This window comes from Leptodactylus fuscus, chromosome 8, assembly GCF_031893055.1.
Source record: "Leptodactylus fuscus isolate aLepFus1 chromosome 8, aLepFus1.hap2, whole genome shotgun sequence".
Classification (NCBI taxonomy): domain Eukaryota; kingdom Metazoa; phylum Chordata; class Amphibia; order Anura; family Leptodactylidae; genus Leptodactylus; species Leptodactylus fuscus.
In genome coordinates, this window is record NC_134272.1 from 84,560,854 (window position 1) to 84,581,368 (window position 20,515).

General features: G+C 41.4%; 1 protein-coding gene across 1 annotated transcript in view; it reads left to right on the top strand.

Annotated features, from left to right (window-relative positions):
• The window catches only part of LRP1B (LDL receptor related protein 1B), a 1,094,775-nt gene that overhangs the window by 526,480 nt on the left and 547,780 nt on the right, over positions 1-20,515 (top strand). The window contains exon 7 of the mRNA XM_075284520.1: positions 217-379. Within this exon, the coding sequence (XP_075140621.1) occupies positions 217-379 (163 nt within the window). The remainder of the gene's footprint in view (positions 1-216; positions 380-20,515) is intronic.

A 20,515-nucleotide genomic window follows, 5' to 3' on the forward strand; every position in this document is an offset into this window, starting at 1 on the left:
GGCTCCAATGCAAAGACTCTTCTATAGGTCACCAATCATTCTCACAGTTGACTTTAGCAGAAATTGCTGTAACCGTCTGGCTGGATTCTTTAGAAGTCCCTCTAGGATCAGCGCTGTATATTTTAACCAACTTTAATTTTTTTGTCTCACTAGATAGATACAGTAGATATTGTAGATGTAGATCATTTTACTAATATCAGTATTTCTCCTTGGCAGATGTTCATCAAATGGCCGTGGACTGGCTGACTGGCAATTTTTACTTTGTAGACCATGGCATCGACAAAATTTTTACATGTAATCGCAATGGGACTGTGTGTATCACCTTGATAGACCTCGATCTCCACAACGCAAAAGCACTTGCACTGGATCCCGTCGCAGGGTAAGATTTCTTTACTTTTTCTTTTTAATCATTGTGTCTATGGAGCAAAAAATCTTACTATTGGGACCCCAGGGATCAAAGAAGACCCCCTAGAGGTGAAGGAAAGCATTGCAAGGTTACTATTGAAATCAGTAGATTACCAGGAACTACAGGGAAGGACTTTTTTTTGTATCCACTCTGTGTCCTGGCTATAAGATGTGGGTTCTGGCCATGAAGTTCTATCTATTAGACTAGAATCCCTTCATATTAATTTTTAAGCATACTTGTTATTCCTGTCTAACCATTGGTACCCATAGGGAATCGGGGTGTTCTGCACATTAGTTTGAATGGAGAGGCAGATTAGAAATGTGAGCTGCCTTTCCATTCATTTGAATGGGAAGTGCTGGAGATAGCTGGACATTGGACTTTTGTTGGGCCAACACTGCAAGTTACCTCTTATACTAATAATTTGTTGTGGTTGGTATACCCCTTTAATAATAAACCCAAACATGTATATGGCGTTTTATAGTAATTGTATGCAGATCTCAATCTCAATCTCCATTGTTCTATACTGTACCTTCAGAAATAAGATCCTTTAGGGAATAAATAACTAAAATACATATGGTATATACTGGTACACCGGAGCCAAACTCATTGCTTTTCAGTGCTTAAATTGGGAAGAAATTTAGGAGGAACTCTGGAATAATTAACCCCCCAAAACCAACACATTGTAAAAAAAAAAAAAAAACATCTGCAGCATGTTATAGAGCAGGAACAGCTGAGCAGATTGATATGTAGATTTGTGGGGAAAGATTTGGTTAACTTTTTAAGTTTTTCTCTAGATCTCACAATTTAGGAGTCTGGTGGGCGGTCCTAATAAGTGATTGACAGTCTTTCTTGTATACAGATATGTGTGTCAATGACTACTTGAGACCGCCCTCTGGACTCATAAGCCCAGGGTAAGAAAAAAAAATGAGACCAATGAAATATAAATTTTACATTAACTTCCTCCACTAGCCCATATAGCAATCTGTTCAGATAAGATAAGATAATATTCCTCTGGCAGATCGGACTGTATTTTCTACGTGGCTGATTTACTTTAAGATACAGTATGTAACTACTAAGCACAATTGTTTAATTAGCACTATAATTAATTATCAGATTTTTCTTGACTCTGTCGGTCCTACGGCTCGTGTAACAATTTGCAAACAACATTACTAAGTAAAAGCCTTTATTCCAAAAATGTAAAAATATTGATGGAGGAAACAGCTTGTCATCCATATGTGGACTTTTGTCAGTCTTTACTTAGTCTGATTGATATTAAAATGCATCATTGCGATGGGTTTAACGTTGACAAGAACAGCTTGGAAGTACAAGTCTGCACAGAAAGTTCTATCCATAATCCTTGAATGGAGCCATATTGCTGAATGTAACAGATGGTCGCCTTGATGCTCCATGACTGCAGTCATTTTTCAAAGTATACCAGTAAAGAGAATTTCCTCCATCTCATATTTGTACTTTATTTGTCATTAGGATATTGCAGAATTGTCTACATTCTGTAAATAGAAACTTCATGGAAAATGATAATCGTGGAATGAGTCCATAGTCATCTTAGATTAAATGAGTGATAACAGTTATATTGGTGGGGGGTCCAAATTCTTGTCACTAGAATGGTGCATCCCAATCTCTATTTGCATGTCTGGGGTGGGGAGGCATTGTATAGATGGCGCCCGTATTAGTTCACCAGAGATGAATCCCGAATTGTTTGGTTTTGCGCTGATTTACCCAATACTATTTAGAAGGTGTTACCCAAATTTGATGGCCTAATCTTAAGATACAGTAGCTGTTCATTTTAGATTGTCTGGAGTCTCACATCGATCAGCTAGTCCAAGGGGCTAGTACCAGCCTGTTTAGGTGCCACATGCTGGAGAGCTCAGAATGCTATAGCTTTCATAGTTGCTTTTCTGGGTATTGCAGAGTTGTCTTGTTCAAGTGAATGGAACTAGAGATGAGCGAGTAGTATTCGGTATTACGGTATTCGAAATACTCGTACTCGATCGAGTACCACTCGCTATTCAAATGGAAAAGTTCGATGCAGAAACAGCATTGATTGGCCGAATGCTATACAGTCAGCCAATCAACGCTGGTCCTTCTCCTACCTTTAGAAGTCTTCTCCGTGCAGCTTCCCTGCGGCGTCTTCCAGCTCTGAATTCACTCTGCCAGGCATCGGGCCTGGGCAGAGCCGACTGCGCATGCCTGCACTACATTTTCTTGTAGTGCAGGCATGCGCAGTCGGCTCTACCCAGGCCCGATGCCTTGCAGAGTGAATACAGAGACGGAAGATGCCGCGGGGACGCTGCACGGAGAAGACTTCTCGGAGGATCCAGCCCGACCCTCACTCGTGGACTTGGTAAGTATAATTTGATCGAATGTTGCCTACCCTTGAAACGTGCATTTTCCCCCCATAGACTATAATAGTATTCGATATTCGATTTGAGTAGTCGAATATTGAGCGGCTACTCAAAACGAATATCGAACCTCGGACATTTTACTGTTCGCTCATCTCTAAATGGGACAACCTTGCAATACTCAGAACAGCTGCTACAAAACGGGAGCATTCAGAGCGCGGCTCTCAATGAAGGCAATGAAGAGACCACTGACTTTCAGCTCTGCAACCACTTGGGGCAGCTGATCAGTGGGGTCCTAAGAGCCAGGTCCCTAACCATCTAAGATTGATAGTCTAAATTAAGGATAGGACAATTGCATTATTACAGGGGTTACATAGGGGTGACATAGAGTAGAACATTGTATGTTACAGACGTCAATGGAGATTCGACCGCTGGTATCCTGATGCCAAAAAATTGAATCTGGTTCTTCTATCACAATGGTGCAGTAGGCTATCTCTGTTGCTCCTGAGGAGAATGAATTGAGCAGCAGGGAGCATGCTCAGCCCACTCCATCAGGATCAGAGAACCAGTGAATAGTGAGAGGAATAGCGCTAGCAATGACGAGGTCTTCCTCTATCCTATTGATAGGCAATAACTTCAAAGCTTGTTACAACCCTGTTTAACCAAGTGGCTCCAGTAATACTTATTACTTTTTACAGCTTGGATTACTTTGTTTCAATAAATAGTTAAGGCGTCATTGATAAAAATGTATCTGCACATCCACTAGAACTACAACCTTGTACGTCTGTAGTCCTTAATGGACTGTAAAACTAAGGAATACAAACATGTCAGGAATGTTATGTAGCAATCAGACGTATGAAGTACTTGGCTTTCTAGGTTTCGCTAAATTTGTCATTCACCTACATGTCATTGGCTTTCTTTGAAGATGTAACATTCTTTATTTAATGCTATACGTGGACCATACTATAAGTGAAATCGGTCTTGTCTTTACAGACTGAAATATGTTATTTTTATTTCTGGAATTTCTCTTGCCTTGCAACCATATCGAGTGTTAGAGTGGTTCATACAGCTCAGGAGAACAGAAGAGCGATATTTTATTTGTCCAGGTCTTGCTGTGAAGGAAACCATTAAAGACCAGTTAGCAGATTAATATAAAATATTTTAGAACAAATGGTATGATTGCAAGACAGGAGTGGTACCTTAAAGGATCATACACTTCCGACAGGGGTTGAGCCGATCTTGAAATTTCAAGATCGTTTTTAAAATCCGATTTCCAATCATGTTCCATCTGAACCTGATCCCGATCCCAATTCCTATCCTAATGAAAGTCAATGGGATTTTTTTTTAATCATCAAAGACTGGATTTTAAAAATGATCATATTCACTACACAGCATGTAGTGATTAAAAAAAAATCCCCCAGCTGCTTAGCCCCCCTGTGTCTGCTTACCTGCACACATCCGCTGCTGCTGCGCCCCGTTCTTCTCGGTCCGGTCCTCTCTCATTGACATGCCTTCAGAGTGCCGTGCGCGCCCCCACCTCCCTAGGCTAGTGTTAGAGATGATGGGAGTAGGCGTGGCTTGTTGTGGCTTAGGAGAGTGTGGGCGGGTAGACTCAAGTCTCCCCTCCCAGTACACACTCTCCTAAGCCACAAGCCCTTCCTCCTCCCAGCATCTCTAACACTAGTCTAGGGAGGCGGGGGCGTGCAGGGCGCTCTGCAGGTATGTGAAGGAGAAAGAAGAGGAGCGAGAAGAATGGGGAGCGGCAGCACTTCTGTGCAGGTAAGTTGAGCAAACGACATCGGAATTCCGTTCCCAATCTTTTTTAGGCGGGCTCGGAACCTGATCGGATTGTGAAATTTTCTTGATCGCCAATCGGGATCCAATCTTTTTCGATCCCAATCGCTCAACTATACTACCTACAGAAGAGAGGAGAGAGCTCAAGTCCAGGGGTGTAAATTTACAGGATGCAAAAGGTGTGTTGACGCCCAGATCCGGCAGACATAGGAGGCCCATGGGGTGTCTTTACCCAATATCGAGAGACTAGCACTATAAACCTATATCAAGCTCCATCTGATTCCATATTATCAAGTTATATTTTCTTAAAAGCAACCACCATAATACATTAAAATATGGATGGCGACACAAGGAGTGGACATGCCAGAGTTCCTTGCTGTGTCGTGTGCACAATGTCTTCAACTAGGTGTGCACTTCTATCCTTTTGTGTCTTAGTTGTCAAACTCCATAGTGAGTTTGAACTTCTCTTCTTTGTTCTTTTCCCCTTCACATCTTTCCCACCTACCTACAATAATAGAACAATGATAAAACACCACCGGAACGCCATTGCCAATTCTCAACCTCCTCAAACTTTAGATGTGTCTTGATACTTTCCTTCAACTTTTCTCCAAAGTTTGTACTTTTTATCTAGTGTTATTTGAGGGAGAAGGAAGTTTGCCTTTGATGACTTAGAGGCACAATCCTTTTATGAGGCAATCAAGGTTGCAGCTTTTTATAACCAGATGATGGAATTGTTAACTTATGCATATTTCAAGCAGAACACAGATTTAAGAATTGATGCCTCCCAGTCTGGGGATTTCATTATTTTCTCTCTGTCCAACCATGTTACCATAAACATTCATTTCTTTTTAACTACTTGTCTAAACGCTCATGATTGAAACACTTTGGATTTGCTATGATCTTACAGAGCTCGCATACACTTTTGTTGACTGCTCTGATACTCAATTCATCATGTTGAGAGAACTGAGAATCAGTTGGATTTTTGTTTTTATTATTATTTTTGAAGAAAAAGATTTTTAAGAAAAGCCAATAGATCTAACCAGGGATGGCAACATAGCTTCAAACAGGCTCGTATATATTCATGCCAAAACAAGCTCATAAATATTCATGGTGCTATATCTGCAAACACCCCCATTCACACATGTTTAATACATTGTATCTGCACTGTATTCAGATAACTTTGGGGACCTGATTAGTGATTCAGTAAACAGGATAATTGCTTGTCGAGAAGTTGAGAAGACTATTGAAACTCTTTCACATAAGGGTCTATATACAGTATACCGAGACCCAGTCCTGATCAGATAGAACATTTCTTTTACCTTTTATGAAGGGTATTAAATGGGTTTTCTAGGAGTTCTCAGGATCATTGTGGGTCCAAACACTGGGACCCCTACCAGTCATGAATTAATCCTATTGCCAGGGTGGATAACTTCAAAAATTACACCAGTACATCCCCTTTAACTGGTCAGTCAGTGATTGTGTAGAGGTGAGGTGGACCTTAGGTGGCCCATAGATGGTCATTGACAGTTTCTCTATTTGACACTGTATATTTTGTGTTTTGTTCATTTTCTTAGTCAGTGTTTGATTGTCATGTCAATGTTCAGATTGCATTAACGCTTGGTGTGCTGACTGCTGTTTTTCATTGCTGTAGTCGTGCTTAGGTGTTGTACCCTTGGATCACTGGGGGTTATTTGGCTAGTCCAATGGTATAAGCCTATGCCAGCTGCAGTGTGATGCTATATTGAGAATGGAGTTATACAGTATAAGGGCAGCCATTGTTGGGTTTAAAGCATGGTGTTCCTACCCTGTCCATCTTGGAATAGAGGAGCCATGTCACAACCCGGAGGCCTATTTTGGTAGTACAAGCAGGAGGGTCAACTGTGGGAACAGGAGTGAAGTCACCTTATGTGGTATCCGGGGACTGAAATGCAGTGCAGGGTGCAGTTACATTTGTGTCCTAATCCCTGCTATATACATTCAATATCATTAAAATTTTGTTCCGGTTATGTACAGTGGAGATTTTAACTTGGCACTGGCCCACATCATCTTGCCATAGTTACAACTGCATGGGCGATGGGTGGCAATTGTGGGGCTTGCTTACTATACGGTGTACAGAACCATCTGCTTCTTGCTTCATACACTGTGCAGAAATCAGATGATGCCATCGATTAGATATTGATCTCTTGTCATAAGGCTCTATTCAAACTACTTTGCATGCTCTACTTTTTTCATGAATTAGAAAGATGGCTCCTTTTCAGGGTCCCAACTCTCACTTTGAAAATCAGTTGGTCAGTAATAGAGATGAGCGAGTACAATCAACGCTGGTTCTACAGCAGGCTCGTCCTTGCTAGGAGCAGGTCTCCTGCTGTTACATGGGAGCTGCCTTTTTCTCATAGGAATGAATTGACCAGCATTGATTGGCCAGTGTACAGTATTCGGCCAATCAATGCTGGTTCTGCTGGAGGCTCATCTGTGAGGAGGCGGAGTCTAAGATCGGACCACAGAAGTCTCCATTGTGGTCTGATTTTAGACTCTGCCTCCTTACAGACGAGCCTCCGGCAGAACCAGCATTGATTGGCCGAATGCTGTACACTGTCCAAACAACGCTGGTCAATTGATTCCTATGACAAAAAGTAAGCTCCCTCGTAACAGCAAGCTGCCAGCTCTCTTCCAACTAGCTGCAGGCTCGTCTTTGCTAGTTGGGAGAACTGGCAGCTTGTGGTTACGAGGGAGCTTACTTTTTATCAGCGTAACTGCAAGCGCTGTGCAGTTACAGCGCACGGATCCCATAGACTATAATGGGGTCCGTGCGCTTTAACTGCACAGCGCTCCTCCTAAATAATCTCCTCCTGCTACTCGTGGACTTGGTGACTCTCCTTTAGTCAAATAGTGGTTTTCCCTGAAACGAGCATTTTTTCCCATAGACTATAATGGGATCCGATATTCGATTGAGTAGTCGAATATTGAGGCTCTACTCGAAACAAATATCGAATCTTGAATATTTCACTGTTCGCTCATCTCTAGTCAGTAATAAAAAAGGAGGTCACACTGGTATTACCTTGCAAAACATGGCGAGAATCAGCATGGTCTTCTGAAGATTGCTCAAGGGTAGCTCCTCTATACCTGGTCTTGCCACTGATCTTTACCTTACCCTGTGTCTTATATATGTAGAGGTTTTATCTTTTTTTTTTTTTTTTGCATTATTTTTGTACTTGAGTCTCTTCTACTAAGTTTGAATAAAATATCACCAGATAAAAAATCTGCCGGAGAGCATCTGCACTGTGAATTTTGTCCTACATCATCATTACCCTGCCGCTGAGCAGATGCAGTAAAACAGCGGATAGTGGTTCTTTAAAAATGTCCCATGCAGCTTCAAGCTGTGAGCTCGCGATTGGCTCATCTCTAGGCAAGAGGTACATTTCCTCATGCATGTAATTATGTTTTTATTCATCTCCGCAATGCATGGTGTACATGATGGGAAAATCAATGGATTCAGACCATGGAGCTCCACACTGGAGCTCTTGTCTATATGCGATTACAATATGTTCTCTAATGGCAACTAAATTGGAACGTTGCTCATATAGAGTTCATAGAAGAGCTAGTCCAAAAGCAAAAAAAAAAAAGGAAACAAAAGCTTGGTTTTTGCAGAGGATCACCTTTTGTTTCGAGAGAAGTCATTGCCTGACGTGTTGGGCTACACGGCCAGGTAAAAAGTCTATAACAATCGGATGAAACTGTCAATTTTATTACATATTACATACATATTTTTCATGCATATCACGTTTTTTAACGTCTTCGATGAGTACAAATTTTTGCACAGGTATACGGTACAATATGTCAATTTCCCTCCAATTTCCAAAGCCTATGAGAGATCGGAATCTGTTAGAGGTATATTCACTACCATACTGTGTCACCTAAAGCGCCTTCGCTCTATTATATAGAACAGATGTTCCCAAACTTTTTTTTCTCGTAGACCACTTTCAAAATTTTACTGGTTTCGGTGCTACATTTCTACCATATTCCCAAAACTCGTCAAAAAATGTGAAGATTGGATCTAACGATGGTCCCGTCGAGTGTACCGTGGACCCCTGGGGACCATTTTGGGAATCACTGATATAGAACCAGAGTGACTTTGTGGGTTGCCGTACACTATGCGAGATGTTGTGTGGTTTCAGCTTAATTTTACATACAATTTATTGCTTTTTATTAGAGATGAGCGAACACTAAAATGTCCGAGGTTCGAAATCCGATTCGAACAGCCGCACACTGTTCGGCTGTTCGAACGGATTTCGAACCCATTATAGTCTATGGAGGGAAATGCTCGTTTCAGGAGTACGCAAAATTCGATAAAATTATACTTACCAAGTCCACGAGTGACGGTCGGGCTGGCTTCTCCTTTAAGTCTTCTCCCGCTGCAGTGCCCCCGCGGCGTCTTCCGGCTGGAATTCACTCTGCCTAGGCATCGGGGCCTAGGCAGAGCCGACTGCGCATGTGCGGTCGGCTCTGCCCGGCCCGACGCCTGAGCGGAGCCAACTGCGATGAGGGCATGCCCGCGCATGCGCAGTCGGCTCTGCCTAGGCCGGATGCCAAGGCAGAGTGAATTTCAGCCGGAAGACGCCGCGGGGACACTGCACGGAGAAGACTTCTAAAGGTAAGAGAAGAACCAGCGTTGATTGGCAGAATGTATAGCATTCTGCCAATCAACGCTGGTTCTGCATCGAACCTTAAACTTCGAATAGCTAGTAGTGTTCGATCGAATACGAGTATCTAGAATACCGTAGTATTCGATCGAACACCTACTCGATTGAACACTACTCGCTCATCTCTCCTTTTTATTAGCCAAAACCAGAAGGGAAGGAATTTTTGCAGCCTGTTAAGTATCCATTTCTAGTTTTGGTAAGAAAATTTGCAAATGGATTGCATGCAAAAATCTGAATGCATAATACACCGTGAAAGGTTAGTAGTTGTTCACATAGTGCAGTCTTAATGCATCTTGCAATCAAGATACACGGGTGATGATTAAAGGAATTTTCCATTCCGATGATCACCGTCACCTCCATAGGTCACTGTCCTCTCTGACTCCTCAATCATTAAATTAAGAAAAGTTTCTGAACGAGTTGAAGTTTCCCAAACTTAGTGCAAGTGAAATTGAACCGGAATGAAAATGTAATTGTATGAAAGTATTACATTGTGCGGCTCATTTTGCTCAGATCACATTGTACAAAGCCGTGCCACATGTGAACACCTTTTAATGTGCTGCTTCAGGTTTGTCTTATTCTTAGATATCTTTCATTTGCTCTACCCCATGCTGCTTAAAATCTGTAGCTCGACTGCATGTGGGAAAGTCCAACTGTGTGTTAATAATGGGTGCTCAACTTAATGGTCTGTCATCGTACAGACTCCACGAAAAACAAGTTAATAAAACATATACATTTTACCAGATGTCAGAGTCAGGGCTTATCAAGCTTAAACATATATTCTTTATAGTGAGCAACCCGCTGCCTCACCATCCAGATAAGGAAAAAAAAATCTGTTCTTAGTGTCACCGCATGTCGAGTTTATATCCAGAACTTTTGGGAAGGCCTTCAGATGACTTTTATAGGGGATGTCTCGTGAAGATAATTGCTTTCCATATGTCCTCTTAGGGAATATTGACAGCAGAGGGTAGGATGGCCAAATGTTTGAAAAACGGCTTTTACGTTCTACTTGGCCAAGGATATCTACCATAAATTAAGTATCAGCAATGAATATGGCGCTCCTGTAGGCAGTCAGCCTATTCCTGCTGCGTCATAATTTACATAGAGATAACCTATTCATCTGTTTTTGGATCTTTGTGGCTTGTTACTGGTTGGTGTTGTGCTTTTATTAGTGGACTGTGAGACCCTAGATAGGGGTATAGTTTAAATAAGTGCTACAGTCTTGTACTATTGGACATCAAATAATACCATTCACAACTACCATATAGGCAACCTATGCAGCTTCTATAGGGCATCCAACGACGGGGTGCTTATTCCAGGATGGCCTTGTTTTCATTTTAATGGGTGTTGAGATCCTGAACTGAGATATGGTCTCTATAAAGCTACAGTGTTATCACATAAAATTCTGTACTAATGGACACCAACTACTCATTGAGCAGCTTCCGTCTATCCCTTAGCCAAAATCGCATGATTCCTTCTATAAAGGAGACCTATGGGCCCTCTGGAGACAGGAAACCTATTCCTTGTTGCACTTGACTTCATTCTAATGGATAGTAAGACAACAGTGTTAGCAAACAATGTCCTCTACTCAAGAATACCAAGCCTTAGGAGAAAGCATATAGATTAGCCAAGGGCATACCTCGAAGAAAGGAAGCTTATTCAGGTTGATCTTATCTTCATTTTAATAGGTCATGAGTCCTTGGAGATATGGTTTCCACAACTTCTAAATTGTTAGCTAAAAGGTCCCCTGCAAGTGGACACCAAATCTTTAAGTAACTCGTTTCGGCAATAGCTATTCCAGATTGGTCTTGTCTTCATTTTAATAGGTTCTGAGTCCTTGGAGAAATGGTTTCCATAACTTCTAAATTGTTAGCTAAAAGGTCCCCTGCAAGTGGACACCATATCTTTAGAGAACTCATTTTGGACAAAGGCAAAGCTATTTCAGATTGGTCTAGTCATACTCAACCCGTCCAAAAATGTCATGTGCATAAGTGCTACACTATTAGAAGAGAAGTTTCAAGCAACTCCTAAAATGGGTTTCAACCTTGTATTTTCTGTCTTCTATATATATATCACCACCCCAGAAAGTAGAGTTGAAAGGTTACGAGCAGTAATTTTATTTCCATGGTATGTGGAATTTTCCAAAATTTTCAAGAGTTTTGTCCCCATCTGTCTTATTTCCACTTCCACCCTTGGGTTTCTTTACCAAGAATGAAAGAGGTCAGTAAGGGAGTTCCTATAGTTCTCCACTGAGGATTCTAAACATCCAGGTAATGTTACTGAAGACTGTTCCTTAATAGGTCATATGAGGTAGATGATCTTAGAGCCATGGAAATGGAAAAGAAAAATTACATTTCCTCTAAATTTAACAGACTGAGCCATTAGTTATTAGAAATTACATCACCTGGAAGGAGCGTACGAGAGAAGGGTTAATAAAAATGAATCAAGCAGAATAGTCTTCATCCTCTTCTGAATTAGAATCTCGGATATTCTTAGACATCTGTAGATTTTTATTTTTCGGACAAAAAGTATTAAACAGTTTTTGATGATGTAACAATTAAAATACAAAAAAAAATTAAGAAAATCTAAAAATGGTAATAGGAATATTTGTCTATTCTCAAAACGCGTGCCCTGATTACAATCATTACCGGAGCCGAGCGCTTTCATCCATTGATTACATTTGTTCTGGAGTATTGAGGGAAGGAATGATTGCCGCCAAGTAGTAAGGACAGGTAAATAAGCCTCATCTGAAATAGGAATCCAAAGCTCTGATTGATATGCAAAAAGTTGTTTTGGAAGAAGGTAATTGTTTGAGCAAACCGGAGTTCCTATTTCCACTTATTCCCTCGGTCGTTGAGTTAAATTTCTGATGACGTTGGACGTATTTGAGTTCTGCAAAGAACATTTTTTTGTTCTATTTTTTTAGAAAGATGTTGCTTTCAGTTCACTTAGTAGACATTGCATAGGTTATGAGGATAATGCCACTCCTTGGGGAGAGACCACCTTCTCAAGTGTGTGGAGTCTTACAAAAAGCCTTTTTAGCTCCACTGGGGGGGGGGGATTATGGGAAAAATATGCACATCTCTTTCCCAAGATGTAAATAGGGAAACAGTGCCTCTGTTTGCTGCCCACTAGGGGAAGCTTCCCTTGAACATCATGCCTGACTTTCCAACAAGCCGTTGCTGCAATGATGCAGGATTTTGCCAAGTCAGTATCCCATACTCTGTTTCTAGATATTGTATAGTCATCAGTCATGTAAGTAATACAGGGAACATAAATGACAATCATAGGGAGCCTGTACACAGAGTTACACTCTGCTCATTCTGAATGTAAAATTCATTCAGAATGAGCACGTAAAAAAACAGATCCCATTGATTTCTATACGTGTGCTACCCATTGAAATCAATGGGAGGCTTTTTTCCCTATTGCTTTCAATGTGATACGCTCATATGCTGGCACCCATAGAAATCAATGGGATCTGGTTTTTACATGCTCATTTTGAATGAGTTTTACGTTCAGAATGAGCGGAGCGTAACTCCATGTGCAGGCTCCCATAGGCTCTATTTAGATGGCAGACGTAAAACAGCCGGAGCCAAGGGATATTTTTCAGGGCAGTTTTGCATCTGTGAGACAACAGTTTTCATGGATTCCTTTATAAATTTGAGTCTATTGAGGGATCCTTGAAAATGGGCAAAAAAAAGACCATGAAAAGTGGGTCGTGTGAATAGCACCACTCGCATGAATGAGTTTTACTGTAGCTGTGACCATCTGTCATGTGAACAGAGCTGTAGCTGCATCGTAGTTTTGGAGCCTGTGCTTGACTACTTGACCCACTTGTACAGAACCCGTACACATAAGGATGGCTGAATGATCACTCAGCCAACAGCGAACCCCCCCGACTCCCTCCATATACATGCACACTTGACTTGGCCAAGCATACATGTGTTCTGAATGGGGAAAGGATAAAAAAAATTGCTTCTATGCACATTCCAAAGAACAAAGTAATTGAGCATCAGTTTGATCAACATTATTCTAATTTGTATGGCCATCTTGACCCTCAGGATGTATTACTTCACCCTAATTGCTAGATATAAGCTACCCAACACCATACATTTTTTAGATTCTATATTATTACTTAACTTTAGGGAACCATTATATATTTTTGCATAAAAAACACAGAAGAGCAACGTACGAAAATATCACTCTTTATACATCCACACCAATGATGCTTAATATGGTTGTCAAGCATCACATCTCTAGAACAAGTGTTGGATCCCACAGATATCTATGACCTGTCCTAAGGATTAGTCATCACTTGTTCCATCTTGAAAACCCCCTTCAATAATCAAGTTACAGTTTTGTATTCATTTACATTGTTAAGAGTCAAGTTAAGCTCTGCTGCATCCGCATTTCCCATGTTGCCTGAGGTTCTCCAGTCACCCATCTTCCTCATCACAAGCCATTTTCTTCCTATAAATATAACTCTTCCTGTCTATTCTTTCTCTTTGAGAACGACGTTTAACACAAAGAAAAATCCAGGCAGTGTACAGTAGTGACTGAAACATCCTTGTTGTTCCAAAGCACTTAAGAAAGTCAACTTCTAATTGCATCTTGTATATAAGATGTAAGGATGATTGGCTCCCATTCACATCGATGGGTTTGCTTAGCATGGACAATTACTCATTGTGCTCATAAATATTCATTTTGTTTCCTTGTGTTGTATAATAGTTAAGTGAGTCTCTACAAAATGGGAAGTGCCAACATTTACGTTCAATGACTGTTTACCGGTAACTCATTCAGTAACAATTCACTCTGACCCATTCCGGTGTTTTGTTCGTGAGACTTTTAGATGTTCATTTCGTTGGATGGAAGTCGTAAGTACTCTAGAAGTAAGTCATTCTTTTTCTGAAACCGTTTACAACACATTTACTGGCACTTTGGAGATGGTGTTTAGTTATTTTAGATTCTATTCTGAAAAGTTAGAATCACCTGATGGATACGTTAAAGGGGTTTCCATCCCCAAAGCGATTTTATATATTGATGACCTAAACACAAGATAGACCATCTGTAACATCTCTGCCTGTTCGGGTCTCTGCGCCACCCTCTGCTTGCATGCGGCGGTGCAGGAGGCATGTGCAGTTTGGTTCTGTGCTTAAAGTTCTTGGTCACACTTTGTGAACACGGCTCTAGTTCTGTGATTGAATTTCCACCACACCAGTCTTCTGCCCTTGTTTGCCTCTGTTCATGAAGTGGTTAATTCTTGTGATTGACAGCCTGTCTACCTATTAACTTCAGGGTGGGTTCTTCCTCCCTATTTAATCTTGGCTCTCATTCACACCAGTGCTTGCTATTGCCTTGTGTGTACCTGCTCCTTACTGCCACTATTTTTTCTTGCATTCTAATCCTTGACCTCTGGCTTCCCTACTGACTATTCTTTGGACTCCGATTTGTCACTGTGTCGCTCGACTGTTTACTGACCCTTGGCTAGCTGACCTCCCTTTTTTGTTGTCCATCTTGTCTGCGTTTTGTGTCTCACATATCCAGGAAGGGACCATCTTTGTGGTTGCCGGCTATTACATAGGATAGGGCCTGGCAATAGGAAGGGACAGGTGGGGGCTTCAGCTTAGGACTCACTGTCTCTTGTGTCCCACCCCAGGGTTTTCAACAGTTACTGGGGAATAACTGCCCTAGCAATTCCCTAACACCATCAATATGTCATCTCTTAGGGTCTGACACATTAGCCCCACACAAAGCAACTGTTCTAGTGGCCTCTGGATGTCAGTAGCTGCTAGTTAATGGAGACCCCCAGATAGGATAACTCATCAGTATGCCAAATTATTTTGGGGATAGAAAACCCCTTTAATATTAATTTTTGATCCTTGAATGGCCTAATCTTGGTTTATAAGGATCTGATTTGGGGCATTTTTGCTGATAAGTATGATAAAGGGTAATGGTCATTCAGCGTTCACGTCAACTCTTCACTTTTTTCGAGAAATGGCATCATATAAACAGTTGTGGTTGTGCCTGGTCCGTATCTCGGTCTCATTTATTTGAGTGCAAAATATTGCATTAAGTGTCCTACGTTATGGTCTTGTCCGTCAATTTTCTTCCCTACACATAGGTCACAACAACCAAACAATGTGACAAGACACACTGTCCAAACACGGTAGTGACCCACCTCTTTGATAAAAGTCCATCAGGTCCACATACCTGCCCTGGTATATATCCTTCCAGCCCTGGTTATAACACGGTTATGTCTAAAGACCAGTAGATCTGACATGCTTAAACAAGTGTCCCTATTTGTGCAATGCATGGATTGTATATGCTTGTGCTGGATTGCTTCTATATATGGATTTTAATGGCTTGCTAATAAAATAATGGACTTTTAGCAAAGTGTTGGATCACTGCTATGTCTGGACTGTGTATCAGAGACTGGATCAAGGGCACTCTATCGGGTGAGCTGACCACTGCTTTGCTTCAATGTCACAAGTTATATTAAGAGAGCCTCTAGTACTCAATCCTAAGATATAGTTCCCAACAGATGCAATATCATTTAAAGAGATATTGCCATCATGACAAAATCTCCCCTCTCCACAGGACAGGGGATACGTTGCAAATTCTCCTCTACTTCCTGTGTGTAGCGTATGCTACCATACATTGTGTCTCCATCAAAAAACTCATGGAGAACTGAAAAGTAGAGACAGAGTCTGCAGAAGGGAAAACTGTTAAAGATGCAAAATATAAGTCATGTAAAGATTAGAAATAGTGTTATCCATCATGTGCCCACAAAGTAATATTGATTCATGCAAAGTTTGCTAAAAGATTGGGTTAGAGATAGACTAAATTAGATTCTTCTCTTCTTCCTGTGTATAGTGTATGGTAGACATCATAGCAGCTAGTCTACACCACCAGCTCAGGGAGAACTGAAATGAAGAGATAAAACCTGTAAAGGATGAACCTACTAAAATGCAAAATATAACTTACATAATGACCAGAAATAACATTGATTCATACAAAGTTTATTACAAGGTCGGGTGAGAGCATGACTTAAATGAGTAGATTCTCCTCTACTTCCTGTGTGCAGTGTATGGGAGACATCACGCCAACTAGTCTCTATCCAACCCTGCAGGAAGTATTGGAAATTAGAGATAGAAGGAGAGGAAAACTGCTGAAAATGCTAAATCTAAGTAAGATAATGATAGTGTTATTTATTAGAGATGAACAAGTAGTTAAATACTCGATATTCGATATTCGTTTCGACTAGCGCCTCAATATTCCACTACTCAAATCGAATATCGAATCCTATTATACTCTATGGGGGAAAAATGCTCGTTTCAGGGGTAGGCAACATTCGATCAAACTGAACTTACCAAGTCCACGAGTGAGGGTCGGGCTGGATTCTCCGAGAAGTCTTCTCCGCGCAGCGTCCCCGCGGCATCTTCCGGCTCTGAATTCACTCTGCCAGGCATCGGGCCTGGGCAAAGCCGACTGCGCATGCCCGCACTACAAGCAAACATGCGCAGTCGGCTCTGCCCAGCGTCGTCATCCAGCAATGAATTCATTCTGCTAGGCATTGGGCTCGGGCAGAGACGCCGCTGCATGCCCGCACTCTGCTTGGCCCGATGCCTAGCAGAGTGAATTCAGAGCCGGAAGACGCCGCAGGGACGCAGCGAGGAGAACACTTCTAAAGGTAGGAGAAGAATCGGCGTTGATTGGCCGACTGTATAGCATTCAGCCAATCAACTGGTTCTGAATTGAATTTTTGCCATTCGAATAGCGAGTGGTACTCGATCAAGTACGAGTATTTTGAATACCATAGTATTCAACTTAATAACTACTCGATCGAATACTACTCGCTCATCTCTAGTCTCTATCCAACAATGGAGGACGTATTGGAAATTAGAGATAGAAGGAGAGGAAAACTACTGAAAATGCTAAATCTAAGTAAAGATAATGATAGTGTTATTTATCACATACACACACTGTCATATTGATTCATGCAAAGTTTGTTGAAAGTTGGGGTATCCGTTAAGTCAAAAATGTAACCCTATCTAATGGATTGCCCCTTATTCCAGTCTGTCACCACTTACCATTAAGGTGCAGTAAAAGCTAATATATTTTCTTAATGTAGCTGTAAAAGATCCTCAGGTGGACAAGTACGTTCTTCAGTTCTGACTGTGCTGATATACCCTAGTGACGCCTGGAGACATAAACCTGTCAAAGAACAAAAGCTTATCCAACGTGACACCATATTAAACTCTGACTCTCAAGTCGGCTCTCACTATGCGCCGGCATTACATAAGGCCTAAAGAGATTTATCAACTTTCTCACTTAGCTAATCCAGCCCTAAAACACTAAAAAGAGATAATTCCTCTTTGAGACGGTCTTCAGACTGACACGAAAGTTAATCACGTATCCATTACAAGCTATTCCCAATATTTCAAGAACAAAGCCATTGTGTGTTCTTTGTCCTCATTTGATGTTTCGTTCGGCGTTGTTATCTCTCCAGTTCATTGTGTCTGTCTGGAGCTTCTCTACATTCTGTTTCTGTACCCTATAAGTATTTCAAAGAGCTTTTTCTAAGACAACAAGAGCTTTTTTTCCCTCCATAACACAGACTTTACCGACTTTCCACCTAATCGGAGATGCGCTACCATTGTTTCCCCGCTGTAATGCAATTTATGACATCATCTCTCCGATACTTAGAAGGTTCGCGAACGCTACAAATAAAATTTGGAAATAAATAATTCAGTGAGTTTGTACTTGCGTTCTTATAGAGCTAGATGGCACAAAATACCAATGTGACAGATGTAAGCGTCTGTATAATGTCGGTCTCTCCGGTGAATATTCTTCTTAACTACCAGATATCAAAGTCCCAGCTAAGATTATCCCTGAAGCTATATTTGTTTGTTTAGCTCACAATTGGAACACTTATCCCTATAGCTGGTCTACAAAGACTGGCGTGGCGACAAACCACAATTTCAATTTAAACAGGTTCCAGGTTTTCGACTGAACCATTTACGGAAGAAAAAAAAAATTCAATAAAATTTTTTGAAAGCGCGATCTGATTAGGAAATAATGGAAAACATCAATAGTAGTAACAAAGTAATAATTATTTGTGCAATAAACAAATAAAGCTTATTAGACAAGGCAAATGGTCGTACAGCTAGTGCCCTAGTTACATGTTGTATTCCGATCTAATCAACAAGCTCAATAATTAATATTGCTGTGGGTTTATTTTACCAGGCAGCTAATAGGCGAGACCGCTGAACTTGGCTTAACAAATTGTATTTCTATTTGCATAATGGTCAACTATTAGTGATTTCCGGTCACGTCTTGTTGTTGACTCTGTTTTGCAAATTTTATGAAATACACAGAAATACTTTTAGTAAAATTGGAAAAGAAGGAAGGTCAAATAACGCTCTGCTGTATTCTAATATATTATGTTATTAACGAAGGGTGGAAAAACAAGTGAGCTAGGGGCATATAAAGTGGGTGCTGGGGGGTTAGAACTAACAATCAGTAGGATTAAGTCACAACAACTATGATGGATATGTTTCTGAAAAGATCCAGAAAAAAAACAACAAGATGTTAATTTGTTATGTGGTTAATTGTGTTTCAACTGGGGTCTGTAATTTTGGCAGCAGGAATAACATTGCAGACTACAGATATGTCCTTCTTTAGCTTTTGTCTTGATGAGTGGTTCAAGATGACCAGCTTTGAAGAAAACATGATTTTGCAATATTCTGTTAGGAGTTGTTGTTGTTAGTAGTTTGTTATATGTGGTCACCTAATTGTTATGATGTGAATTGCAGCCTGATGCCACCTAAACCAAGCATATCACCCCAGATAGACAGGTTAGTGTCACCAGAACCAGCATATCACCCCAGATAGATAGGTTAGTGTCACCAGAACCAGCATATCACCCCAGCCCTGCAGATAGATAGGTTAGTGTCACTGGAACCAGCATATCACCCCAGCCAGCCCTGCAGATAGATAGGTTAGTGTCACCAGAACCAGCATATCACCCCAGCCCTGCAGATAGATAGGTTAGTGTCACTGGAACCAGCATATCACCCCAGCCAGCCCTGCAGATAGATAGGTTAGTGTCACCAGAACCAGCATATCACCCCAGCCCTGCAGATAGATAGGTTACTGTCACCAGAACCAGCATATCACCCCAGCCCTGCAGATAGATAGGTTAGTGTCACTGGAACCAGCATATCACCCCAGCCAGCCCTGCAGATAGATAGGTTAGTGTCACCAGAACCAGCATATTACCCCAGCCCTGCAGATAGATAGGTTACTGTCACCAGAACCAGCATATCACCCCAGCCCTGTAGATAGATAGGTTACTGTCACCAGAACCAGCATATCACCCCAGCCCTGCAGATAGATAGGTTACTGTCACCAGAACCAGCATATCACCCCAGCCCTGTAGATAGATAGGTTACTGTCACCAGAACCAGCATATCACCCCAGCCCTGCAGATAGATAGGTTACTGTCACCAGAACCAGCATATCACCCCAGCCCTGTAGATAGATAGGTTACTGTCACCAAAACCAGCATATTACCCCAGCCCTGCAGATAGATAGGTTACTGTCACCAGAACCAGCATATCACCCCAGCCCTGCAGATAGATAGGTTAGTGTCAAGTGTCACCAGAACCAGCATATCACCCCAGCCCTGTAGATAGATAGGTTACTGTCACCAGAACCAGCATATTACCCCAGCCCTGCAGATAGATAGGTTACTGTCACCAGAACCAGCATATCACCCCAGTCCTGCAGATAGATAGGTTACTGTCACCAGAACCAGCATATCACCCCAGCCCTGCAGATAGATAGGTTAGTGTCACCAGAACCAGCATATCACCCCAGCCCTGCAGATAGATAGGTTACTGTCACCAGAACCAGCATATCACCCCAGTCCTGCAGATAGGTCACTGTCACCAGAGTCCAGTATATCAATTCAGCCTTGCAGATAGATATGCTTGTTCTAGTGACAATAGCTTATCAATCTGCATCTGTTATATTTAATTTTTTTATTATTATTATTATTATTTTCAATTTTAAGCTTTCTTAATGGCTTGAGCCCTAGCTGGTCCTGCATCATGTTTTATATATACCAGCCCTCCAGTATGTTTCACCTGTGGGCACATATGTGAGTATTTCTTGCTTCAGTTGTGAATCATAAACTCATTTTCAGATCCCATATTTCTATCACTGTAGACAAGGCGGCCCATTAGAGGGAGGAT